The sequence below is a fragment of the Euwallacea similis genome, chromosome 23, assembly GCF_039881205.1.
Source record: "Euwallacea similis isolate ESF13 chromosome 23, ESF131.1, whole genome shotgun sequence".
In the NCBI taxonomy this organism is placed as follows: Eukaryota; Metazoa; Arthropoda; class Insecta; order Coleoptera; family Curculionidae; genus Euwallacea; species Euwallacea similis.
The window spans coordinates 626,983-654,816 of NC_089631.1; the positions used below are offsets into that span (position 1 = coordinate 626,983).

Sequence of the window (27,834 nt, forward strand, 5' to 3'; positions counted from 1 at the left end):
AATGTTAGGCAATCTGAAGCGAACCGGCAAAACCGCATTGCCCCTTCAGTTTTTTGATGTTGCCAAATATAAAATTGTTGTCTCTATCACATTTTCCATTATACTGTAGCGAGATGATAAATAAAGGCACTTTTTATATCATAGGTCTAGTGACTCCGACATTTGAATGAGCACGCTACTCATTTAAAATTCGTGACGCTCACAAATGTGAACACCTCAATTTCTTTTCAAATATTACATTTTGAGCTTGACCTGAATGGAGCGTAAGTGTTCCTGTAGTATGAAACGGACCTAAACCACTAGTTTTTGGTCAATCTGGCATCGCGGCATTGTTTACTAATTCACTTAGACGTCACATTTGACGCCTGTTTTGAAGGTTAAATAATCATGCAAACGCTTTCGGTTGCCTGTATTGCAACATTTCTTTTTAAATATGTTTTCGTGCTTTTTATGAAATATATTAAGCTGTAATTTTGTAAGTATGACGCAAATTCGTCTTTAAGCAATTAGGGTTTAAGCCAGATAGATAATTCAAGCATTCATTCAGTATATTAAGACAAAACACAAGTTAATTCTATACATTTTCAAGAACACTCTTTTTGGAGCGTAAACAAGTTTTGCCATAAAATGAATAAATTGGACTTTCGTTACATAATCACCAACTTAAGAAGCATATGGATTGCTTTAAAACTTAAACTGTTATATTCTTATGGTTAGGTTAGTTAGTTAAAGTGAAGTAAAGTATATTAGGACAGTCAGCAGCAAGAGTCTTTTAATTGTGATATTTGTCTTGAAATTCTAGAATGAGAGATAATAGCAATGTGAATACTTAATTCCTTCATATAATTGCCCTTTATAGTGTACAAATTTGAATACAATAGTGTGGAAAACATGTATGTACTTCTTAAGGTTATATGTACATATGCACTTGACAAAGCTCATTTTTGTTAATTTGAATTATTTGTGATTTTTAGGTTCTAGAACAATTCACCAACGTTTTCAAAATAATATCCTATACAGTTCATCAAAATTTTAAATGTTACATTTTTATCCAAATTCCTGATAAAGTAAAATCTATTAATATATCTAAAACTATGAATAACTTGTCTAAATCTTTATCAATCCCACATGACATGCTTTACTAATAAAAATTACAAAACAGCTCGTGTTATCCTTATCAACTCTACACTCTCAGTGTCCTAACAGTCTGCATGTCATCCATAAACACTGCTTTTCCCTACTTGATAAGTTTTGATAAAAATAAGGTATCTATAGTAGGTTGTAATTTAATAGCTGCAGTTTGGTTTTAATTGAATGTTCATTTGTGCTGACACTCTACTTCCACAGCACAAGGTTAAACATTTAGAATTTCATTGTCCTTCAAATGTTTTACAACTTTTAGTTAAGGAGGTAAAGTGGGTTATTGGAGTTTTAGGTGGTATGTATGGGGTTTTACATTCACTTTTTTAATTGTGCAATATGTATATATATCTTGTTTAAGGTAAATATTTGAGCAGCCCCTTTATCTTCCAGACAATATTAATTGTGTATACAAGTATTTTCCCTAAAATAACTCATATACACTTTATAATTTCAGTACATTACGATTTTTAGATTCTGTAGCTAGTTAGACCCAAACATGACCCCCAGCCCTCTCCCCTCGTTCGTAAATCCTTACAATCGACGTCCTTGGCTATATGAAAATGGGGCTGCAGCCCCTGCTGGAGGAAGCAGTAAGGGAGTAAAAGGGATTATTGCCGGTATATAGCGGGTTTTCTTTTTGAGGAGGTTGTTTTTGAATAGATTATTGTCAGGTGGCATTACTGGAGGGATAGAAATATGCATCACTTTCCCTACAGAGTATGTAAAAACCCAATTACAGTTGGATGAAAAGGGAGCTGCTAAACAATACAATGGTATTGCGGATTGCGTGAAAAAGACAGTTAAAAACCATGGATTTTTTGGTCTCTATAGAGGGCTCAGTGTATTGCTCTATGGGTCAATACCAAAAAGTGCTGTCAGGTAAGAATTTTTATTTTGCTCCAGTTAGCCTTTTTTGAAATTCACCATTTAGGTTTGGTGCTTTTGAGACATTCAAAGGCTGGGTGGTCCAACCAGATGGTTCATTATCGCCTGGAAATAGGCTGTTATGTGGTTTAGGTGCCGGAGTTTCCGAAGCCATTTTCGCAGTAACGCCAATGGAAACCATTAAAGTTAAATTTATTAACGACCAGCGAAGTGGGAATCCTCGTTTTAGGGGATTTTTCCATGGCGTAGGAGTAATTATCAAGGAACAGGGTTAATTTTGTTGCATTTGGTGGAGTTTATTTTTGTTAAAATTGTGTTTGACGCAGGTATTGGGGGTGTGTATAAGGGTCTCACAGCTACAATAATGAAACAAGGTTCAAATCAAGCTATTAGATTTTTTGTCATGGAGAGTTTGAAAGATATGTATAAAGGGGAAGACAAGAAAAAGGCAGTGCCCAAATGGTTGGTAGGGATTTTCGGTGCCGTGGCAGGTAAGAACAAGGAAAGAAATTTAACATTTACTATCCAAAGATATAATAATTTTAATTAAATCGTCTTAAGATTTTTTTTAGTTACGAAAAACAGATCCTGTTTATTCGAATTTTTCTCTACATTTCCCCAAGGAATATTCTTTTAAATACGCTGTATATGTATCTTCTTTTAGATTTTATTTATTAAATTTAATTCTCAGGGGCAGCTTCTGTATTCGGCAACACCCCATTAGACGTGGTCAAAACCAGGATGCAAGGCCTAGAAGCCAGCAAATATAAAAATACCTTAGATTGTGCTATTAAAATCTGGAAAAATGAGGGGGCATTCGCCTTTTATAAGGGCACTGTACCCAGATTAGGCAGAGTCTGCTTAGACGTAGCCATTACTTTCATGATATACGACAGTTTTATGGATTTGTTTAACAAGGTCTGGCCTTAGGGTTATAAGTTGAGAAATATACTCAATACAAGGAAAAATGGTTTTGGTTTCGGTTTATGGATTGCATATTTGTATATATATATATACAAATTGGTTGAATTAGTTGGCCGAAAAGAACTATTGATTTCCTATAGGTCAAAATCTAGTCTGAGAAAAAATTTCTCTATAATATTTACTTTAATAAATCCATTAAACTTCTCTATGTGCAGTAGTAAAATGGTATCTACCTAGTGTATATGCTTAGCCAAATAACTAGAGGTCACTTTTATATTTTTGATACCCCAACTTTTTACCTATATCTCCGCATTTATCTGCATTATTCCATTCCAGTTTCGTGATAATATTATATCTTTTTCTTCTTTTCTTATATTTTTTTTAGCCTCGTTTATAGTGAAATGATTCAGCTCGAAATTTAATTCTAAAGTTATCATTTTTTAAATCTAAATTTTAATTATACACGAAAGTATAGTTAACGCACGTGCGCCCGTAGGAAAAATATTGCACCAAACTAATGTAAAAGGGTCTTTACCGCACTCGTTGTAATATCATTTTTCCAAGGCGATTTCATTGGTTTTATTAGTCATTTTCCTAGATATTGTTATTTATTATTATTTTTTGTTATTATTGTTGTCATGTATTTTATTAAGGTAGGCATTTGGTGGGTTTGAAAAGTAGTCGGTAGGTACTCAAAAGTGTATTAAATGTGTGTTGATTTTTTTTGACTTTCGATTTCTATCTATGTTTGCATTTATACAAAAAATTATTTATTTACTTTTTATAAGAAATTGTTATACATATAATATTTATAATTTCAAAAATGTGGAATTCTTAGTAGGCTAGCTAGAAGCGGAAATCTGCATAAACACTTTCGGACATATGTGCATTAAAGAAAGGTTTCAATTTTGCATTTTGAGAAGTATTGTTTAAATGACGGTCTGTGAAGTAAAATATACTTTATTTACGACTCTTGGTCTTGGTGTTGCCATTTCTGTTTAGGTTCCGCCAAGTTCGTTTTTTACATCGAGGGAAAACGTTAATTGTGACTATAATCAGAACTGTAAAAGAAACTACGAAAAACTGTCTAGATAGGTGCAAGATATATATCTATGGTGTACTTATTTTTAAGGCAGACGCGATCAGAACAATAATAAACGCGTGATTCACCATGTGGCCAGCCAATGATTGGTTGACACCTGCAGGTGACGAATCGTTTTACAGAGGTGCAATCAATTTCACTTTTGTTGCTTTTGTACTACTTACATACGTGTTTTTAATTGTTATTTGTGATATATTGTCATCCTCATCTATTTCAAATTTTAATTTATTAAATTATTTTAGCAGTAAGCTCACATATCGTCCTTTGTTACATTTTAAGAGAGCCTAAGTACGGTCCTGTTCAGTTTTGCTGTGATTGTATACGAGCGCTTGTTTTGATCGTGTCTATCTTGAAAATAAACTTTAGTTACTTAATTTAATAGATACTTTAGTCAAAAAGTATACGAACTAATCGACACTTTCGAAAGCATCTTGATATGTAGGTAGCTAAGATAATGAAAAAACAATATTTGAATTTAAAATTAAACTCCTTTTTTGTGTTTTCAATACACGAGTCCTTAAAATTAGCGTGAAAATTAGCATTATACAGCTGATTTGGCCAGCAGTTTAGTTACTCTTTTTTTATCTAGATGCTTTAAGGTTTTTCTAAAGACTTACAGATCTGACTATATTGGATCATCAAATAAAGGATGAATGGGTGTGCCATTACCCAAATTTCGATTTGATCTAAATTTCTCTGATGGAAGCATCAGAATATTTTGAGAACGTTCAAGCAGTACCGGTGTTATGGAAAGGGATAGGTTGAGCGGCAGACTAAGAAAGGCGTTAGGTTTGCTAAGGCCGGTCCTGCGTACAAGTAACCTTTTGTCTCTATAAACGGAAATTAAACTCAGAACTTGTGTTAAGTTGTTATTTCTGGGGCTCCAACTGAACGTTTCAAAAATGTAGTAAATGTCTAGAGTGTACTGTAGTATAGGAAAACGCTAAATACGACTTTCAGGTAGGTTCGGACGTTTTATTTTTTTAAAATATCCTCAAATAATAAAATACAATTTTGTTTCCGAATACTTAGTGTTTTAATCACCCTATCATGGATCCAAAACCATCCCCGACAGCAGCTGCCCCCTGGATTTTCCGTCGCGCAACAACCCCGTTCATTTTCGCACTGCGAAGTCCGAATCGGGCGAAAATTTCAGCGGTTTCAGTAGCGAGTTTTCAGCTGAAGCGAGTCGATCTTTCGGTTCCCACACTGGCGCGTTTTCAGGGATTAATGTAACGGGTGTGCCAAAAAAATTCGGTCCCAGGATCGGCGATCTTATCGATTGTTATTATCGCGCGTTCGCGATAAGTGAATTATTTTTTTGGATGGCCCTGTATGGAATTTTATTTAGTCGGTGCATCCATACGGTGAGCATTTTTGGAATATAAGATAGGTTTTAGCGAATAAGTTTGTCCAAAGTTTATTGCTGAGTTTTGTTATTTCATTGGGGGTTTTTTGTCCACTCTATATGTGACATACCACGTGGACATTTGAATTGATGTTTCTGTGTGAAAAATACACGTTTATATTCATTTTGAGGTGATGTACCTGGCGGAACTTCCGTCTGAATCAAGCGGGGACTTCCGGAACGATTTGGGCAACTTTGCTCTTAAATTTAAGGGAAAACGTTTCAGTAACAACTTGTTTTTCCGCAGCCCAGGAAAACGAAATTCATATGAGAATGTTGGCGTCGAGGAGTCTATCTTCCAACATCCCGATCAATGTGTAACCGATCCTTTTCCCTGTTTTTATCTAGTTTCCCGTATTCTGGATATTCATCTGATGGTCTTATTACCGGAGTTTATAGATGAGCGATAGAGGATAGGAACGATTATCATTCTTCATTACATATTCGTGTTTTGGCTAAACTCGTGAGTTATGAGTTTGGTTTATAGCCATTATTTGATCTGAAGGACTTGTTCGGTTCCAAGGGCACTTTAGTTTCAGTCTCTACTATACTGTGGCGGCCTGTCCACTTTCGTTATATTCGGAATTTCAGTGGAGCAGAATAGTGTCTGAATACCTGTTAGTCCGTACAAATAATATGCTGCAATATTTTTGCAGCTAGATTCGTTCTACTGTGTGCGAAAACTGAGATTTCAAGTTTCGGCAATTAATAAAAAGTATACAGTCCCAGTCTAACTATCCTCGGAAAACTTGTCAATATTATTGAATTTTGCATAGAATTCTGCAATTTTTCTTAGAAGCTCGTGAGAGATACTTAATTTCCCATAAGGCTTATGAATTTACAGTAAAGGCCGACCAGAAAAGTCCGCCGCCCTTCGCGATCTGCCGTCCTGGGCCATCGCCGAACCACACCCACCCCAGGCCAGCACTGTGTACAGTAGAAACTTCCCAAAAGTTATTAATACGTTTTTACTTGACAGGACCTACCGATAGAGGGTTTTTGTATTCAGAATTTCCAAAATTTTTGCGAAAGCCTAGAATAACAATTTGTAGAACTAGTGGGATTCATTGAAGTTAAAGAATTCAAATTCATAATCAAACACAGCCCTTGAACTCCCATATTCATCTCTAGCAATATGTGGTGGAACAATACCCTAAGGGGGACATTGTAGACTGCAGATAAACCGTTCCAGTGCAGAAGTTTCCATAATCCCAAACACTTGGTTGCGTAAGATTTCCATTTCCTGCACGTCTGAGAAGACTTTGTCAACCAGATAAGGCTTACTCGTTTCCCACACGTGTAATGTAATATCCCGGACATTCCTTTCGTCAACTGAAACATAAATTTTTCACTCGGATGGGAGGTAGACAGTTACAAGGATGTAATTCGTAGTTTTTGCTTCTCCTGGATTAGGTGGGATGTGCGTTTTCCTGGATGTAACATCTAAATTCATTAGTTAGTAAACTGTAATCCCGTGGTTGAGTTGATTGAGTATTTAGCTTAGGATTTAGCTACTAATTTGTTGGTTCAAATCGAAGTTTCCAGGCCACTTCAGCAAGTCAACTAAGACTGGAGCGGATTTCAAACTATCGACCTCAGGATAATTTTGCCTAAGCCAGTTCGGTCCCATTAATTTTACCAAGTTATGGATTGTGGCTATTTACCCGAATGTTGGCAATATTTCTTGAATTTGTAAATCAGTTGCCATGAAAATCAAATCTTAATAAAAGAAGTACAGAAAGCTCCATCAGTAATGTTATACCTTTTAAAGTTTCCGCCGGCCAATTACTTCATCGGAAAGTCTGCTAATTGCACTAAACTTAGTTGTTATAATGAGTTTCTCAAGTTTGGACTGAAAAGACAGCAACTAAGGTTTTAATCATGCACTATTTGTGGATAGAAGAACTATTCAAAAAACCTACTTTGCCTGAGTTTTCCTGAATGCAACTAACTGCTTCAACAGAGAGGTGGGAACTCCAGTCTCGGGGGAACATAAACAAACTAGAATGCAATTTAACGCTAGGTAATCTAAAAAACAAATGAAATTACAACCCTTTGCCGAAATTTAAATTCAGCCTATCCTCATCCAGGACTCGGGAAATGCAGCATTTCCCCTCCGCTGTTATGTTGCTCTAATGCCTGCCCAACTTTTTATCATCAACATACCTATTCAGCCTTGAAAAATGATTGCAATTGTATAAAACATAATACAAATTTCATAATAAATTAGATTTTTATTGCCCGAATTGGCATTAGGAAACTGCCCGATCTGTCCAGAATAAATTTGCATTGCAAACAATTTGATTGTCCTGCAAATACGTACAAGGCAGAGTGTATTAGTTGTTATAACACTATTAAATTGCTTTCTCAGCGCCTGCTGTAGCTAATTTCATCCTAGCGTAGTTGGGTCACGTCTGGTATTTGCCTTTAACGACCAGAACCTGACTGTGTCTGAAGTTTAATTATATTTGCCCATAAGGAGAATGACTCCACTTATACCTACTTCATATATTTCGATCTATTGTGTTTTCTTTTGCCACAGCGCCGCCCCTAGTTTCCTGTTAAAGAAAAATTCGCTGCTTTACTGTTAAAACTTTCATTTTCCACCATTGTACCAATATCATCAAACTATATTCAGTGCCACCTGCCCTGCATCATACAGCCGTCTTGGCTTATCCTATGAGTCTAAACGAGGACAAAAGCTGGAGCACTGATCCTACTATCGCATGCAGTAGAGCAGGCCTTGAATACAGTTGACACCTATGTTGTACCTTCTGTTCTTATTTAAGAGGATACATTAGAAAAAGATGGTTACACACTATGCAGCGGTTAAAGTTAATTTTGACCCATAGGTCGGTACGCATAGTGGTGGCAAATCAGAGTTTAAACAGACAAAATTATAAATTTTTATAACGTTTTTAGTATTCGATATGGAATGATTTTGGTGATAATTTAAACTTCTGTACCTGCTTAACATATTTCGATCTACTGTGCATGTTGGCTTAAGTAAAAAATTGCATGATAAACCTTGCACAATTTCATCAATTTCTATGACCCACCATCACCTGACATGCTCTCGAATGTCTCTATAGAACCTTTAAGTTTGGTCCTCTCAAAATTCTTAACGCGTGTTAAAATGTGACTGTCAATTTTGTTTTGTTGCAGGTTTTCTCCAGACCTCCTGCGGCTCACTTTCTAAAGAATATCAAAGAATAGAACCATTCGAAAACCTTCTTATCCGAAAAGTTATTGCACTCTTTAAAAGTTCGAGTAACTAAAACAAAATTCGACGTAAACTCAGAATCGCAGTAATTGTTATTCAAAGTTTTAAACGCAAACAAAACGGGCTGAGTTCATAAACTCTAAAGTTGGAACAATTCCTTCCAGATTTCCGCAGGAAGCTAATTTTCTCTTAGTTCGTTACATGTAGTTAGATAAATCTTCTAAGGAATGGAAAGTTTATCCTCATAAGGAGGTGTCATGTTTCCAATGTTTCACACATACAAAAGGGACAATATTTGAAAATTGTGAGACAACTAGGGGTAAAACAATGCGGGGAAAATGAAGCTAAGTGTATCGGCGTATCGTGCCCATGCTTCTGCGCACAAAAAAATTTTGGACACTTCGTACAACCAGTACTACGGCTCTACCAGCGCGTCGCATGTCCATCAGGGTTCCAATGCTGGTCCGTCAGGATTTCAGGTAAGAACTTTAGTTCTAAAATGTCCAATTTAACTAATGATTAAGGTGGACTTGAATGTTTGGGTTTTATAAGTACTTCATACTCAAAAATTAAGACATTTTAAACAGTAACGCCTGCGAAATTTTCAGTGATCTGTCGACTTGATTTAGTTATCTTATAGCGGAATTTCATACCAAATCGCCCAAAAATAGGATTTTATTTTTACAGATACCATTTAGCGTAAACGATAAATTGCTGAATCAACGACATACGGTTACTGTTCACCATCCATTTCGAGGTTCATTTCAATGACCTCCATTTAGATAATCCGATAAATTTCAACTATGTAAGGTGTGAAAGCTTTCCACTGAAAACAAAGCTCTTCAATTTTATTCCTTCCCCGGTGCAGCCAATTTTGGCAATAAGCGCTATAAGGCCTTTTCCTATTGAGAATCTGCAGAAACATTAAAATAATAGGATGTGTTTTGCTATTTCGGTCATCCGGAATAACAAAAGTTGGAAGAGCACCGGGCTTTTAAAGGGGCCAATAAAAATAATAATGTTTTCGATGTTTTCGGGACCGGCTGCCCCGGGAACATTGATTAAATGTTTTATTTAAGTTCCTGGTTGGCAAACTAGGAAAATAGGATCTTTTAGCTTGTACCTGAACTCCTAATGGCTGCTTTAACTAGCCGGAACTAATTTTTGCATTACTGGCTTTAACGAGGCTTTAGTCCCCGCATAGCGAAAAACCAGTTGCCGATTTGCACGTTTTACTTCAAGCCAACTCCTTCGTATAACTTAATTGCGGATTGGGGCAGTATATCTCATTCGATTCGCTGAAACCTCGCTTGCAAAGCACGGTGCCAAAGGAGATGTGAACTAGGGATTTCCATTCATGTCCTTTCAGCGGCGTTAAGATGAAATAAACAAACTTCACATCATCAGTCAGCCACCCATCGACTGAAAAAGTCCCCTAAATAAACATTTTAACTTGTCCCTTTTTAACTCCACTGAAGCGGCATTCGGTATATCGCTCAGTAGGATTTTTTTGGATTGTTTTCATTCAAATTAGACATCAATCAATGAGTGAAAGAGATATATTTGTGAGACTGGAACTTGCTACACCAATACCAGAAATAATATTCCGCTTAAACGATTTTTTATTGCCATCGTTCGTATTGAAGCATGGCCCATTGTCTGCAAGCCACATTGTAAAAGAGGATATATTATGTGTCTCCCGTCATCAATATCCCTACACCTCAGGTTAAAGGGATTACAAAGGTAATCACTCGTGAGAGATCGATAGACTTTAAAACCCGAAGTGATTGAAGGCGTAAGCTTCAATAAGTAGAGCTTCGAGAGCCTCCTCTGCTCCAAAATAGCCCGTATTGGTTTAAGGGTGTATAACGAGAAAGAAAAATTGTCATTGGTGGGGCCATCATATATACGAAATATTCATTTATTCAATGGCTTTGTTTTTCCCTTTATAAACATGAATAAATCATTCCGATGGCATTCTTTCACAATGCCGTTTCGGCAATGAGAATAAAATGCCTGAATTATTGGGCATTTTCCATTAGCTGGCGATGCGTAGTATTTTCCGTTACTTCAGACGGAAAAAATTTATACGGTACGAATATTTGCAATATACCCACCAATTCGGAAACATTTTCCTGAACATTTAGTTTAAGCCTCTCCATTAGAAAGACTTTCCATTGGACCTTTGCCAACTTGTTATCTAAAGTTAACTGCTAAGAGAGGATCCCAACCCCAACAAACACAAAGCGTTAATAATTATCAAATAAAATGCTAATCAGGGTTTAATTTTTTGCTCAAAAGTGTAAAAAACATTCCGGCCCTCAGTGTTTCCATGTAACAAAATTAGGACGTGTTTACTCAACGCTTTTTTGGTTTCCTGATTTGATATGTGAACAAGGCAGAATTTTGTTTCACTAAAAAGATTCCAGCTTGTTTTTGGTCAATCTAATTTAGTCAAAGACGCTGTTAAATTCTCAGATAAGCTAGTTAAGATCAGTCAAGAATCATGGAATTTTCTCGCTTGATTTGAGTTAGTAAAGATTACTCAAAAATGCAGTCAATTTAGGACTCAGGTCAGCAAAAATAAATAGGATAATAAAAATGGAGCTTTCCGGCCAACTCAGCTCAGTCAGTTAAAAATGTTTTAAATTTTGCAGCGTTGATTAGTGGCTAATTTGGTCAGGGACCGTCTTTACTTGTTTAATTTGTTATAGCTAATTGATGAAATACTTGATGTTCTACTGAGGGCCATACAATGTTGATCAGCCTTCGAGTGTGGGGGACTCCTGTATTCAGTCTACCCACTAAACCACCCTTCCCGCCCTCAACCTTATTGCCCCCCCAGGAACCGCCTACGAGCATTTCTTCGGCGAGAGGGCGGACTTTGTTTCCCTTTCCATTCCAATATCTCCATTGTGTCACTCTCTGCTATGGTTTTCTCATCTCGTTCTTTCCGTTTTAATACTTCTAAAATCAATTTCTCTATCGTTCTCCAGCCTTTTGTCGATTTGTGGGCAATTTTTTCCCGCTCGAAGAATATTTATTACGCATCATCCCTTTCCCCACAATACCAAAATCTATCAGAATCCCTGATTTTGAACCTGTTCAAGTAGTGAACAAAGCACCCGTGCCCGGACAGGTACTGTTTCTTATAGTAATATTCCCTTATCATTTTATTTTCCCATACTTTTGCTCCATTTCCATTGCCACCTTTCCATAGGGCATCCCTTGACCTACCCTCCATCCTGGTTCATACTGTTATTTTCGAATCTGCGTTTCCGTTCCTTCATCAGTCTGTCAATTGGGATCGTTGTTCACAGTGCACATCCGTAGATTTGTCATTATTTGCGTTTTTTCTAAATTGCTCCCATATTTTTGGTATTTTAAACTCTTCTGCTATATATGGCATCCGTACTTAATAATTCATATATTTACGTTGTGTAAAAATTTCTTTTTGCTTTCCTTAGGTACGCCAATTGCCGGCATTAGTCGATTTAATATCCTGGTGGTGTCCTTTTCGCTTTATTTACAACATATTAGACGTGCCCCCCTCCCACCCCCCATTATAAGTTCCTTTGCAAGATGAGTCCCAGGTATTTGATATTATTCTGAGTTGTTATTTCCCTATTCCTTAAAGTAAAAGAAATTCCTTTTAGTTTCCTTCACCCTTCTAATGTATTGTTTGTTTTCTCTGTTGCAGTTGTTAGATTTTTCCCCTCTATCGTTGTGTCTAGTCTCAGTAGAGCCGATTCCATTTTGTTTTTCAGTAGTTCTTTTGTTTTGGCAGTCACCACTACAACTGTGTCGTCGGCAAACCTTATGATTTCGATTTCCTCTAGCATTTTTGTTCTGAGCAGAAAATTATAATATACAGGGCAGCCTAACGGAAACTTTGCACCTTGATTTTCAGTATTTAAAATGAAGATATGTAAAAACGCTCTGATCCGTTGATTTTTGTTTGGAGAAGAACAATTTTTTATTGTATTTTGAGCCCTTCAACTTCAACCCCTGAACAAGGGTGACAGTTACCCCTAAAATTTTTAATAGGAAAAGGTGTCAAGTGATATTTCATTTTAAAAGTACCTTGATTATAACTTCAAAGTTTGAAGCCACTGCCATCATCCCCGCTGATATGACAGCTTGTCAAAGTGTGTGGGAAACAAAGCTTTTAGTTAATACTACTAGTTAATTTATCACAATAAGAGCTGCTGATTTCAAAATGTGGGTACGAACACCTTTAAAAGTGTCATACTACTGAGTTGCTCTGCCGGAGGTGAAATTTAAAAGGATGCGTTTCTTTACTTGTAATTTTTTTCTTAAAAAAGATGGATAACTGGAAAAAAGTATTCACATTACTTTTATGTTCAATTTATTAAATGCTCGAAATGACCGCCATTTATCTCCATACAATAAAATAAATTTTGTTCAAAGCGTGGTCTTACGTTACGCAACATTTCGGGTGTAATTTGGTGGAATTCATGAATTATATGATTAGGGGTAAAACTCACCTCCATCAAAACGATTCAGTGATATTTCACTTTTAAAGGTCTTCCTACTCTCATTTTGGAGTGTGTAGCTCCAATTGTGATAAATTAATTAGTAACTAAAAGCTTTTTTCCCCACATACTTTGACAAGCTGTGTGTGTCTGTTAAATAGTCCTTTATGATGTTAGTGATATATGGTCAGGTTAGTCTAGGTTACTGCAAAGTGCCAGCAACTCTACTTTCAGTTCATTATAAATTAGTCAAAGATGCTGCAAATGTTTCAGGCAGGAAACACCAACTGAGTCAAATATTTTCTGTCAGAAAGTGACACAATATTTGATCTAACTATGATTAGATCGTAACCTGGTTCATAATATCAATTGGCTTTAAGTCAGGAATTTGCGGAGGCCTCCTCGGAGGGAATATGAAGAAGTAAAAAAAGTAGTCGAAAAATCTTATCGGGTTTTCATTTCTGTCCCCTTTCGTTATATTTAGTTTCCGGAGGAAACGTTCGAGGGAATTTATGTATTTCCAGTAGCACATATCCTCGAAATACCTCATCAATTTGCATTTCTACGTTGGGGTATTAAAATATATGCGGAGAGAGTTATTTTACATTTTAATAGAAGTTTTGATATGGGGCTGTCAAAATAATGATTTTGCTCTATGCCAGGTCTTTGCATTCTAAATGTATTCGTCTCTTACGAGCATCTAAGCAAAACGCTCTTGATAGGAAACATGTCTTTGCCATCGATATCTCCCTCCTCACCCTTTTTGGCAACACATTCGGTTATGATCTGCTTCGGACGTGCTGTTATAAATGAATGGCATTTTTTGCCTCGCTTTTTCTCCTTCCATCTGCGGATAAATCACATATCGAGTATCGAGTGCACGTATCGATGTCTAAGCTCTATCATCGGCCAAAATGAAATATCGAACTGGAAAGTCCAGAGGCAAATAAAAAAATGGAAAACACGCTACCAAACTTGGATTCGGATTACCGACATTGGAGGAGTAGATTGAACTTAACTTTGTGCAAGTTCGCCTGTCGATCGCAAACACTTCTTCGGTTCGTCGACCTGGCATTCTGATATGTTGCGAGTTTTTGAATCCAGCGAGAGAGCTCTAATGGAATATTTGGAAGTGTTGTCGGTTTAAATTGAGAGAAACACAGAAGTGATGGGAAATTACTTTCAAGGACAAATTTTTCCGTATCTTTGTTATGATTTCATCGATCCTTGTGGACACAAAGCAAACAAATACTATGTCTAGAATGTTGTTCGTGCATCTACTTTTTGGGCAGAAATATCTCGTGTTCATGAGGTATTTCTATTTGCTTTGAAGCCAAACTACGTCTCAAAGTTTGGCTTAACATTGCTCAAAATGTTACTATCTAGAAACGGAGAGGGTTGAGGAAGAAAATTCACAAAAACTCAAATGCACACTGAACACGAGAATAATGCATTGAATGATGATTTTGGCTGATGAAACGAGAATTGGCCGGTGCGATAAGTGATTACAAAAGAAAAATGAACGTGTCTCATGATATACCGCAAAAGAATCGTGCCTTTCAAATCCGACTGCGGCTATAACTTTAAGGCAGATTATTTTTAGTCAAAATTGATTCTTTTTGTCTTGATTTTCGACTGTTTCTCGCCTTTGAAAAATGTCTTTAAAAGATATATACAGTGGCGGAGAAAAGGGTTTTCACACTCCAGTTACCTGTTTTTTTACATTCAGGTGATTCAATTGGTGAATAATTGACTGAAGTTTGTGAAGGTTTTGTTATGGACCGGACAAAATTTTTTATGTAGTTTCAGTCAATTATTTCCCATTCCTTAACTAAAATGTTTTTAAGATGATCACGTAAAGTAATTTTATGTTTTCTTACTTCCTGATCCAGATGGTGCCATAATTATGCAAATGTCTGCCAACATTAAATATCCACCGCTTCTTAGTTTTTTGGGCTGTGTTTGGGATCGTTATCTTGCTGGAAATTGTAATTATTGTCGACCCCATTTTAGCAGCACTTTTCCTTAAGTTATGGCGCAGTATAATGATATCATGTGCCCCATTTAATATATCATCGATATAAACCAGTTTTCCCATACCATGGTAGGAAACACAGCCCCATATCATCAGACGTCCACCACCAGCTTAACTGAAACTCTGACATTTTGAGTTTCTAATTCGTTGTTACGCCTTCTCCAGATTGTTCTTCTACCATTAGATCCAGATCAATTATACCTTCTCTCATCTCAAAAGATGACGTTTTTTCAAAAACCTGGCGGTTTGCCATTATATTTTCTTACAAAGACCGGGCATTTCTTACAGTTAATTTCGCTGACGTATGACTTCTTCTGAGAAGTTCTACCATGAAGGCCTTTCCCACTCAAAGGGTTTTTTTACTGTTTTTTCACTAACTCGGATTCCAGAGGTAGATTGGACCATATTAGCTAGGGCTAATGCTCTTATTGTAGGATTTTAAAGAACTTCTTATTTTATTTTCCGTAATATTCTTAGATTGAGTTTCGGTGAACGTCCTTTGCACCTCGCTTCTCATGCCTTTTGATAATGTATCTGACAGTCGAAAAATTCGATCAGAGGTAAAAAGCAATTTCGCCACAAGATTTTTTCTGATTTCGTAGCCAAGTCACATTAACCCTCGTACGACCCATATCTGTTGTTTTCGCATGTTTTCTAACGGAACTAGTTCGAACTTGCCGAAATAGCTCTTTACGATATCGATGAAGCAAAAAAATATTCTAAATAAACTTAAAAAAAAAAAGTACTTCGAGCCAATAAATGTACAAATGCTTTTTTCCAGACGTTTCAAATGAATTTGATTTTTCTAGGAAAATATAATTTGTGAAAAATTCTCTTTGATAAAGACAATAGTTTATTTGCATACCTTTTAAATATCAAATGTTGATATAAAATTTCAATTGTCTGGGCCTAAAAGCACAGAAAACCGTAGTATGAGATACTTTTTGCCGCCACCATAGGTATTCCAATTCCCTTTAATTGATAAAAATTGATTCACTTATGGTTTTGATTGAGAATTGTAACTGTAGTAACACACAATTTTATCACATTAAATTTCTGGCAATACAGGGTGTTTGAAAAAAAGGGTTCAGGAATGAAAAGTACGATTCCTTGGCCCATTCTAATAAAAAAATTGCTATTAACATGGGTCTGGAAATGCACCGTTTTCGAGATACAGGATGGCGAAAAAAAAGATTTGTCAAAAAAACACGATCAAAAACAGTTTTAACTTTTTTCCTTTCTTAAAAAAAGATGTTCTATATGTCCACCTGCCATTTGTACACAGAATTCACGTCTTCACCGAAAAGAAACTCTTATTCTTTCGAACCTCTCTGGATTTCGTCCAATTGTTTGGCACTTATTTTCTATTCGATGTTGTAATTCATCCACATTATTAATTGGCCTCGAATATACCAATTGTTTACCAGTTGTTATCAGTTATTAAATAACATTTGCAACATTACATTTTCATGAACAGAAAGCAATAACAACAACAACAAAAACAGCAACGCCAGTTTTTTTTGTATTACTCTGTATCTCGGAAACGGTGCGTTTGCAGACCCATGTTAATAGGGACTTTTTTTTAGAATTGGCCAAAGAATCATACCCTTCAATCATTCCTGAATCATTTTTTTAAAACACCCTGTATTTACTATCGATGCTTTCCAATGCATTAGTTGTAGTAGAATGGCACAGTGCTGTACGAGAGGCGCACATCGAGGAGAGAAATTTTCTTACAAATCGAGAGTATATTAACCTGAATCTTGATGATCTTGACCCAAAATATAAGCATCCCCCATTTTCAGTATATTTGGTCCCTTAACCACAAAAACATTACCTACCAAAAAGACGATAAAACTGGGAAATTTAACTCGGAATCATTATCCAAGAGGACAAATTAGCTCTAAGGGATTAATTCCAGTTTCCAAAAGGGACGCTGACGTTACTCTTAATTTTTGTAGGGGCGAGAACGATCTCAAAACCAGCAAAAACGGTTTTGTAGCTAAAAGCTCTCTAGCCAAAGCGCAAGCTTGTAAGCCAACCGTAAATTAGCTATTTTATTAGCACTTTTTCAAAGTCCTGCCCTGAATACAAGAAAGGGTATTCACCCTCCTCTTGTCTGAATTTCTTAGGCGAGATTGGTTGACCTTGGATGGAACGGTTCGATAACTTAAGGATTCCTTTGATATGCCGGCATATTTGCATTAGGGAGTCAACCCATGGAATCCCCAATGGGATAAACCGAAATTAGTTGTGTTACAGCAGATGTGTTCAATAATATATCTGAGGGTTATGTGTGAATTTCGAAGGCTTTGGCATCCTGTGTTATCAGAATAGATGGTAAAGCTGTGACAGAGAGGGCCATTATAGTTCGGGCTTTGGGGGGATTAAAAGGCTTGCTATGTTATTGCCGTGACTTCTATGCATTTTAGAGACTTAGATGTAATTCCTTGATTACTCGTAGTAATAATGCAGGATCAGACTTCTCCCCAAGGAGGATTGTAATCTCTTGTAGGTACTTATTCGTTAAAAAGTGTTGATCCAACGCTTATAATCAAACATCTTTCAGCCTTATTGCTTGTATTTTAAAACCTACTCTAAATCATAAACTAATCTGCTCCATCCATCTAAAATGCGTCGAAATTTAATTAGACGCGATACATTTGCCTTCCAAATGAGACCTAATTTTGTTTTCCAAAAACTGGGCCGAAGTGAAACCCTCGACGGCAGTTTGTCTAAAGAGATTATGGAGGACGGAACCTTGCATGGGAAATAAAGTAAGATAAGTAATAGTCAGGCAAGGGATGGAATTCCCCGGGGTTGTTATTAGTTATTTCGGTAACCTCCCTCGCCTTAATTTGGTGTGAATCCCTTGGCTGAACTCTCCCAATTATCCATTACAATCCCGAAATACAAAATGACTTATATGTTAATAAATAACAGTGTGGACATATTAAAGTTTCCACTATACTTAGGTCATTAATTTGCTATATAAAGTTGGGTTTATGGTCACTTTGATCAGACAAGGTTTAATTAAAATTTCCAGCAAAGCAGTTTTCTCTCTTATTCTTTCAACAGCCCCTGATTAATTACCAGTTCAGCTTTGGTAATTGAATTTAAAACTTTTGATTAAAATCTTGTCTTTTGTTTTTATTCAATTACCGAAGACGCTAATCGCTCTTCTCGTGTTTGCAGAGAACTGTTACTTTACGGCCAGGAATTAACAGCCACTTTGGTTTCGCAAGGCTGTTAGTAGGTCGTTTGCTAAGACTGAATTACCTGTTTTTTTTATGAAGTTATTAAACCTGGAAAATTGTTTACGTGTAAATGTTCCCTATAATAGACATCTACAATAAAAAATATCCGAAGAATGGAAAGTGCATCGCCAGCTCGAATTTAGCATCAATCATAAAGGAAATGCCTTCTAATTTAGAGCCAAATCGTCAAATTTCATAATAGGATCGTTCGGAATTTTTAAGTACAGAAAAGGTCTTTAAAAAAGTGACTGAAAAGATTATTGAGTATCTAACTAGCACCAAGAGGAACTTTTGTTATCCCAAAGAAAATTTTCTGGATACATCCGGTCCGATGCTCTGGCGACTGGATGGTGTGGGATTTCCCAGGCGCCTACCCACTAAACACCCCGGGTTTTCGTTCCTGCAACCTGAAATGATCTGGAACTGTCCCTGGGGATATAGCATCAGCATAGAGAAAGTTTAAAAATTTGGTTCTCGCTTTGTTCTGGTCTGGCGTTCTTTTTCTTTGACCATCGCAGAAATTGTATTGTTGCAGCAGTCCCACTTTGTTTTACATTCTAACATTCCGTCTATGAGAGATGTTGCAATCAGGTTATTTACACATTCGATTAGGATGTCTCTTTGATTTTGGAATAGCAGATAGCGCTCTGCAAAGTCAGCGCAGTTTCCGCAATCAGGGCCGGTCTCCCTGATACCATATGTGTAGCTTTTGAAGCTACGATGACTGCTAGTTAGATTTTAGGCGCCTAGGTTTGCACAATTTTACAAGTCCAGATCAATCCCTTGGCCCACTGGTTCTTATCCGCTAATCGTATCCATCATGTTTGCCACTTCTAGATGGTTATGCACCTGGTCTCTCGCTTGTCTGCTTACATGACTAAAGGAAGAGCACTGAGATTAGTGCGCTCCTCCAGGAGGAGATCGATTGGTGGAGTTCCTGCTAAGATCTGGGTAGCCTCTAAGGATATTATGCGGTACATACAGATGATCCGCATCAAGTTTTTCCTTTGGACACTCGAGAGCATCTGTACGTAGTTTTTTACTGCCAGTACACCGCCCCAAATTGGGGCGGCATAGGAAATGGTCGATTGGGTTACCCCGTAAAGCATTGGTCGTTTCAAGGAAATCGGCTCGTTTAATGTCGACATTATCCTCTGAAACTGGTCTAGCTATTTTAAGCTGTTTTGCCAACGGTCCATGACGTGCTGCGCAAACCATATATTTTGTCCAAATTGAAACCCCAAATATCGAATGGATTTTTTGGGTTTTATCCGGAGATCGCTCAGTCACAAGTAAACATTTCCTCTGGCTCTTTTTCCGCAGAGGACGGCAGTCTCTGTCTTTTTCGGGGAAAGCTTTAGCGAGTGGTCCGAGAGCCATCTGTCGCATTTGCGGATGGCGGAGTCCGCTTCCTCCATTAATTTCTCTTTGTCGTCGCCATAGACGACAAGGGCTATGTCGTCGGTGTATCCGACAGGAGTGGCTTTACCTGCTTCTAGAACCGGATCGCACAGGATGTTCCACAGGAGACGGCTCAGAACCGAACCCTGTGGAATTCCCATCGCCATACGGAACTCGGATTTTTTGTCAATTTTCATTAGCATCAAGCAGAATTAACCTGAATTTCAAAATTCAAAGTAACCTAAATTTCAAAATTGAACATTGACGATTTTACGTCTAAGTTGCTCTGGATCATTTAATGAATAATTTTTACCTCTCAAAGGTGTGTATCAAGGGCAACATCGAAAGTATTTAATAAATCGCCTCTCTCAGTAAATTAGACTGACGAGGGTCAGGAGTTGTTGATTTTTAGAATATTTCATTGTCACTTTAATGAGATTGAAGAACCGATTACAAATTTACAACTAAACGTAATTCCGACAGTTCCCAAGACCTTCAATTATTATCCTTAATCAATCTTTCGCAGCCACCGTCATTACAAAATCCCTTTTAAATCTTTGCATTTATACATGTTTCAATTCCAGACTTCTCCGAAGAAGACCGTGGAGGTGAAGCATTGTATTAGAATTACCCCCATTTTTCTTTAACATGGTTTTCTACTCTAATTTTACCACGGTTCAGTAGCATAATTTAATTTATTTCAAGGCGAGAATTCTTTTAGCTTCAGAACGTGCTGCCAAAGCCAGGAAAGTAGGCAAGAGAAGATTTCCTTGTCACTTTTCAATAAGACCTTGTTTGCAGCTACCAAGATTTTTTCAAAGAGGAAAGAAGGCAGACGCCTTCTTTAGAACATCGTAGTTGTTTCTATAAACGAACGTCATCCCGAAGATTTTTAAACATTTAAGGGAAGAGTTTAAATGGAAACATCGTACGTTTGAGCCTTACGCGGTTTTCCTGGTGTTAGAGGCATTTGCAATTTCACGGTTTTATGATGAATTTGAAGTTTAATGGTATTTTAAATGTTTGCCGTTGCCGCTTTAGGGGTATTTCCTAATTTTAGGTTTGCCGTCGTAATTATTACGTTTATATCGCTGAATTGTGCTTTTACAATTTAGTTGAGCCTTTTTGATTGCGAACGCACCACCCCAAAGCCGAAACTTAATGTAATCAATTTTCCTTCATAATCTCAGAGCAATTAAGTTATAATAGTATAATTTCCCTCCATTATAATGTAATGCCCTTGTATTCAGTATACAAGCTCGGAATATTGTTTTGACACCTGCACGGACCAAAACATCTTCGAGTCAGGCCGCTTTAGGCCCCTTTAGGCCCCTTTACTCTGAAATTAACTAATTGCTTGTATTAGTTTCGAGGCTGGCCCCTTAGGAGGGTGAACACAACAAGTGGACACGTTGTCTTGTAACTCTGATTAATACACCTTTAACTCATTAAAAGAGTAGAACTAATTCTCATAGGTTTAGTTCCAAATACGATTTTAAACATTTTGTTTGAAGCTCAAAGGATTTAAAATGTATTGGAAGGTAATTGCGTTACTCAAGAAAGGGAATTAACCTTTTACACATTGTGTTATTCGGTGAAGCGACGCCGATGTAAAGAGGGATCTTTTTTTATACAGTGTGTTTATTTGAAAACTTACCACCCCAAATATCGTAAAAACGGAAATACATATGCAAGTGCTGAGTAAGATGGTCTTCCAAGTTGCGAGGGGGCACGCTTTTGTCATTAACTGCCCTAATTGTTACTTCTTGCCACCTCGCTACCCCCACTTAACAATTTTATATAGCACCACCCCGACTAAGTTGCACTTCATATTAAAGATAATTAAAAGTGGTAAATATCGGTGTGTTAAGACACTCGATTTGTAAACGCATTTTTGAAAAATTAACGAAAAATAAAAGTAAAAGCAATTTAGTGATATTTATTAATGGGGCTAAAACATCAACTTACCCATAGCAAATATGCAGGAATAACGTTTTTAGACTTATAATTTTGTCACATTTAAATCACTAGATGTTCAAAATGATTTCCACTTTGTGCTAAACACAAATACAATCTGCTTTGGAATTCTTGTCTGACCCTTTGAAAAGGGTCTCTAGAAACGGTCTAACATTCTGCGGTTGTGCGATTTTTGAGTTCATAAATAGCTTCATTTATAAACAACTGATTTAAAATTACCCAAAAGGGAAAAGCAAGAGGCATTAAATCATGAGACCTTGGAGACCATTCAATTGTCCTTCTTCTATCAATTCCTCTACTTGGAAAACAGCCATCAAGCCATTGTCGCGCCGACACGACATAATCTAATGATGTCCGATCTTAATGAAAGTGCAGAATATTTTCGTTTAGTAGATAATCGCCATTGTAATCTACTTGCGTTGCTACGGCCTCTGTTATAAAATAATTAATTGACTTTTGCAACATATTGAGGTATATTTCACCATCAAGGTTACCATCGATGAATAATGATTTAATTACAGCATCTCCCAATATTCTAGCCCAACCATTAACTTTTTGAGGCCACTGAGTATGGTCTTTCCGAAAAACGTGAGGATTTTCGTCGCAGCAATATCGACAATTTTGTTTGTTAGCAGAACCATTCAAATGAAATGAACGCTCATCGGAAAAACAGATATTTTCAACAAGATTTGGGATAGTGGTAATTAGTGCTGTCATGCTTCCACAAAACTTAATTCTGCGATCGACATCACCCTCAGCCAGTGCCTGACACATTTTGTACGAGTGGAACTTTGGTATTTTTGTCACATTTGCAATAAAATCAAATCAATTGAAATTCTAGTTTGACGAGACACTTTTCTAATTGATGTAGTTGGTTCAGCCACTAATTTCCCCAACCCTTCAATTGTGACAGCTTCAGTCAATACTTTCGTTACATTTCCTTTTAAATTAGCTACTGACCCTGTCGTTGCAATTTTTTCTACATGTTGCTTCAGGTAGACATGAAAAATATTTTTGTGAGGATATTTTTGGTGGAAAACTCTAGCAGTCTGGCTAGGGGATTGTCACACAATTCCACTCTTTCTTGTACAGAATATACCATGTAAATCGCAATGTTAGTGTTACACTCTTGCACACTATTTAATAAATAATTTTTAAAAAATTGTGAAATCAGTTTCTGTCCGAAAATGATGAATGGAATGTGTCCCATCTGATGAAAGACATTTATTTATTTATTTGTTGAACAGAAAGGAGTGCCAAAACATCTGAGAAGTTATGTATATTAAAATTTATTGTATGTATTTGAAATCGTGGTATCAACGCTTTGACAAATCGAATTTTTTAATGTACTGACATTTTGCTCTTTTAATTACATTTAATACGTGGTGCAACTTAGTGGGGGATGCCATTTAAAGTTTTCAAGTGGAAGTAGCGAGGTAGCAAGGGGTGACAATTACGGTTGCTCAGATAATGTAAAAAATATTCCCCTTCACAGCCTGGAAGACCAGCTTACTCAGTACTTTCATATGTATTTTCGTTTTAACGATATTTGAGTTGGTAAGTTTTCAACTGAACACACTGTATAAGTTTTGTGTTGGTAGACAAGGGAATTTTCGCTGGAATTTTTTGCTTACTACAAGCTGAATTTTGAAAATGAAATGTGGGTAACTTTTTGATATAACTTCCAGGCACTTAAATCTTCCACAACAATAAGGAGCTTGCTACATGTCCAACGATGCGAGTAAAAAAGTCACTATTCCATAAATTAAGTGACAATCCAAAAAAGTAATAATTAAAATAAATAATAAATAAAATAAATAATAATATTATTGAAATAAATAATAAATAAAAGTTTTAACCTTTTACAAGCAGGTCCAGGACCTTAAACCGGTCGCAAAGGTAACTGATTCCCCCCCAAAGCAATGCGTTACATATCGAATCCGAACTAACTTGGAACTATTGCGGAGATTTCAACACTACTTCTGTCACACATTTAGGTAGAACGAGTCTGCTTCAAGTTTCCGACAGTTCCAGGAACACATTTAAGTCTCAGTTATGTCGCGATAACCTTCCATTTATGTCCCTTTAAAACAGATTATTGAAATTTGCCTGATGATGAGTGCAAATATAACTAAATCAATCTGTTGATTCTAATCAGTAACTTAAACGTCGGTAAACGTTTAACATGCTTCGCCTCCGCACACCTCATGTAATCCAATTTACAGGACGAACATGACAACGGACCGCAAAACGCATAAATTCCGCAGCTGCAGCTGAAGCTAACGCTTGCAAATTGGCGTCCATTCCAAGGCAATTACGAGCGTCTTGGGAGCTCGTAAATCCGATTATGAAGTCCTTAATCTTTCCACGTGATATTTGGTTGTGTGAGGAAAATAACGTTGTTAGTAATTATTAATAAGACAGACAATCTTCAGTTTGAGAATGTGCGCTATGGAACGATTTACAGGGATAATAGCACTTTTCGGGAAGTCCTACGTAACTTTTGCTTGTCTCAGGTTCAAGCATTGAAGTTGCTTATGACATCAGTTCTAGTTGGAATTTCTACCAACTAACCTAAACTAATCTCGAAGGGGAAATTTATACAATTCTGGACTAGTCTAGCTTGACGACCTCACTCCCGAGGGAAATATTTAGATCTTTGGAGTAATTTTGATTTAAATTTACAGGGAGATTTTAAAATTGTACCTTAATATGATTAGCTGCAACGCAAATTCACCAACTAAAATAAACCCCCAGACTATTGGTCCAAAACAACAGTGATTTGGTTCAAAAATAGAAGTGAAACCCACGTTGCTCTATCAAATTATAAAATCGGTTAAACCTAAATGGGTGTTTGGTTTCCGAATGCAAAATTGTGGGCTTTTAGGTTGTAATTGTAGCCCGAATCCGGCCCAACGATTTATGATGGGGTGCTAATGATCGATGGAATGATAAAACGCAATGAAGGACTAAATTGCCTCCTACACACAGTTGATGGAAATTTTAGGCTAATAATTCAGATATACAGGAGTGTCGGCAGTGAGAGACCCTTTAATAGCCTATCGCTATGGAACTGCAAAAAATCACTTTCTGAAACTCAATTTTAAATTGTCTTTCAAAGGAAAAAATTTTGAAATTAGCAAGATTTACCTCCATTCAACGATTAAAAATAAATTCAAATAGAAGAGAAAAAAACGTGGCTCCTTCTACATTCTCGCCTGCAAAGAGGGCGAAAATGAATGACAAATGTTTCAATTAATTCGGTAGAGAGAGGTCGGGCGACAGATAAAATGGGGAACACTCAGGTCGAGTTATATTTTATGTGTACTCTTAGGGAGAAATTAAGCCCCAAACAAATTTTCTGGAGTGACAACTGGAATCAAAATATTAAGCTCATTTTCTTTTTGAAAACGATTTCGGTATTTCGCTCTGATGTTGGCGGGTCAGAGAAGCGGAAGCATCCACAAGAACATTTACATTAAAAAATCAAATATTTGTTCGAAAACTCCTAACCGCTATCGCTTGGATAGTTTCCGTTTTGATTGATTTTGAAGTTGATTTCTTATCGTGAAAAATCGTGATCAGGATTTAGAATTACAGGAAATGGAGGAGTTGGTAACGTCCACAAATCATCAATACGTTATGATTCATGCCGCTTGCTACCACCATCATTTTGGCAGTGACTAAAATGGATGTAGAGCCTTATTTTTAAATAAAGTTTTGGGCATTTGGGGGAAAAGTAAATTTGCTATTGTCATTTTTCAATGGAACATTGAATTTAGTTTCCCTCTAGACTGATGAAACGGTGTCCGTCCGAGCGTTGGAAAATGGTAAATATTATTGTCAGTTAGTTTTAAGTTCGAATAGTGCGCAATTCTGGTGTTCCCAAACTCTGTAATACCAAAAAATCTCCAGATAATAATAATTCAGCATAATAATGGATTTATTTGATATTTAGGTACGTCTTTGTAATTTCTTTTTTTCGTCGGGTTCAAATCTTGCGGAAAAATGGTGTTGTATGAGAAATGACGTTCTTAGGAAGATCATTATTAAGCCATTTCATATGTCTCGCACAAAAATAAATGAAGTAAAAACGTCTTTCTAACGAAAACAAGAAGTTATTCCTTCTGGGACGCACAATATTTCAACCGGGAAAGTTGGGAACAGGATCCACACAGGATTTATACCTCTGTATCCATGACAACGGTCCAGGATATTCGACTACGGCGTTTCAAATCTGCTCTCAACTAACAGCTCGACGACAGCGACTGGACAATTTTATGAAACTAATCAGTTCGTGTGGGAAATTTCCTGTGACAATTCCAGATTTATCACTGAAGAGAATTGTGGTGTAAACGACTGATTGCTTGGTTTGATTTTCGGCTCTCAATTCAAATTAACACCGATCGATAGCCGGCTGTTATGAAAGTTTGCAGACAATTAGTCAAACACGATGTGAACGATGGATGCAATCGTTTCCTTTGCTTGTAAATTGGCTTGTCGATTATGCAAAAAGGAGGACGCGAGAAATACGGAGTGGATTTGAATTTCAAATTTTTATTGATTTAGCTCATTGTCATTTTAAACGCGGAAGCCGCGGTATGACACTGTGGAATTTAGATTTTGAAATTATTATTCTAAATAATATGGTGTAATATCTCCCAACCCGGGCACCGCCAATGGAACGTGTTCCATCTTACTGAGAAAATATTCATCTTTAGACTCTATAGAAACTATAAAATCTGTAGGTGGAACCTTTCTTTCAAGAGACACAAATGTTCACTTAAATGCTGAAATTTTAAGGAGGAACTCATTGCGGGAAATTTGTATTTCAAACAGAAATTACATTATTGTTTGCTATTGTAATCTATACAATTTGCCAAAGAGAGAAAGCACTGAGGCATTGAAAACAGAATACTCCTGCTTATTGGCAAACAGATTAAGTTTAAGATGGAAATCGTCTGAAAGTTTATTTTCAAGGGGCAATTAATCCCCTTAGGAGAAGCTGATTAAATATAATACCGTAAAAAGTTGTATATGTGTTTGTCGCATTTTTTTTATTATGAGAGCAACTTAATCCTGTGATTGTTCCCTCTTCCTTAATGTTTGAATTACTGGATATCCGTTTTTTAATCAATTCCTAGTCGAACTCACTTGTGTTGTCTATCTGTTCAGTTCTATTCGTTAACAGCAGGAATTTTGTTTAAGATATTTTCAGAGTTCCTTGAAACTTCATCTCTTTCCATTCAAAGAATCCGCAGTTTAGCAATTTTCCGATAGTTTCTAGACTTTAGGTTTCCTATGAGGGTTGGTTTGGCGAGTTTTTCGAGGGGACAGTTCAATTACAAGGACGTATCTCTCGGTTTTACCGATATTTTTCATCCAACATGTTTCGCAATGTGGATTAAAAAATATTTAAAATTTCGGACATTTTTGTAATCGGAACCAAAGTCTTGTTGGTTTTTAATAAGCTCAATTTAAATATTGTCGCTCTTCTTTACCCTATCGAAAACCACATCATAAAAAAAAAACAGCAAAATGAACCACTTTCCGTATAATTGTGGTTTGAAGTGGGTGTACTCTAGTTATTTTTCCCCGTTTATGCGACCTCGGTCACTTATGCAACCGAAGTGACTGTCAACTGTTTACACGGGAAACTGTACAAAGGAGTCGAGAGAGCCGCGTCTCTGTCAAGGGCGCTCATTTGTTTTCACCCCTAACGAAAACAGCCACGTGGCGGAGTTATTACATGTATGAAGAAGTGGAATGATTAAATCAAATTTTAGCAAACATAATTAAAACGAAACTTACAAGCATGAGATTGATGCATTTTCGCTGGTTCATTTAGGGGTTGAGACATCCCTCAATTTTCAATTGAAATTTAAAGGTATTGGTGTAGTGCCGTGTTTCCCGAAAATAAGACCTAACCAAAAAATAAGTCCTTGCATAATTTTTTAAGGTATTTCTAAGTCCTACTCCTAAA

At 36.7% G+C, this 27,834-nt stretch overlaps 3 protein-coding genes across 8 annotated transcripts in view; all 3 read left to right on the forward strand.

Annotated features, from left to right (window-relative positions):
- Nucleotides 1-27,834, forward strand: part of Vps29 (vacuolar protein sorting 29) — a 101,622-nt gene that overhangs the window by 7,116 nt on the left and 66,672 nt on the right. The window lies entirely within an intron of this gene.
- On the forward strand, nucleotides 349-5,079 carry sea (scheggia). 3 transcript variants are annotated; one of them, XM_066401576.1, is made up of 6 exons: nucleotides 349-475; nucleotides 1,615-1,760; nucleotides 1,815-2,022; nucleotides 2,075-2,298; nucleotides 2,355-2,519; nucleotides 2,720-5,079. In XM_066401576.1, exons 2-6 carry the CDS (start codon nucleotides 1,640-1,642, stop codon nucleotides 2,956-2,958), a joined length of 957 nt encoding a protein of 318 aa, XP_066257673.1. In that variant the 5' UTR covers nucleotides 349-475; nucleotides 1,615-1,639; the 3' UTR covers nucleotides 2,959-5,079. The 3 variants fall into 3 exon arrangements, with proteins under 3 accessions (XP_066257673.1, XP_066257674.1, XP_066257675.1); XM_066401577.1 differs by lacking the exon at nucleotides 349-475 and adding an exon at nucleotides 1,069-1,410; XM_066401578.1 differs by lacking the exon at nucleotides 349-475 and adding an exon at nucleotides 1,420-1,438.
- Cngl (Cyclic nucleotide-gated ion channel-like) overlaps nucleotides 5,236-27,834 on the forward strand; it is a 97,953-nt gene continuing 75,354 nt past the window's right edge. For all 4 annotated transcript variants that reach the window (XM_066401801.1, XM_066401802.1, XM_066401803.1 and 1 more), the window contains exons 1-2: nucleotides 5,236-5,421; nucleotides 8,628-9,164. In XM_066401801.1, coding sequence (XP_066257898.1) covers nucleotides 9,024-9,164 — 141 coding nt within the window. In that variant the 5' untranslated portion in view covers nucleotides 5,236-5,421; nucleotides 8,628-9,023. The remainder of the gene's footprint in view (nucleotides 5,422-8,627; nucleotides 9,165-27,834) is intronic.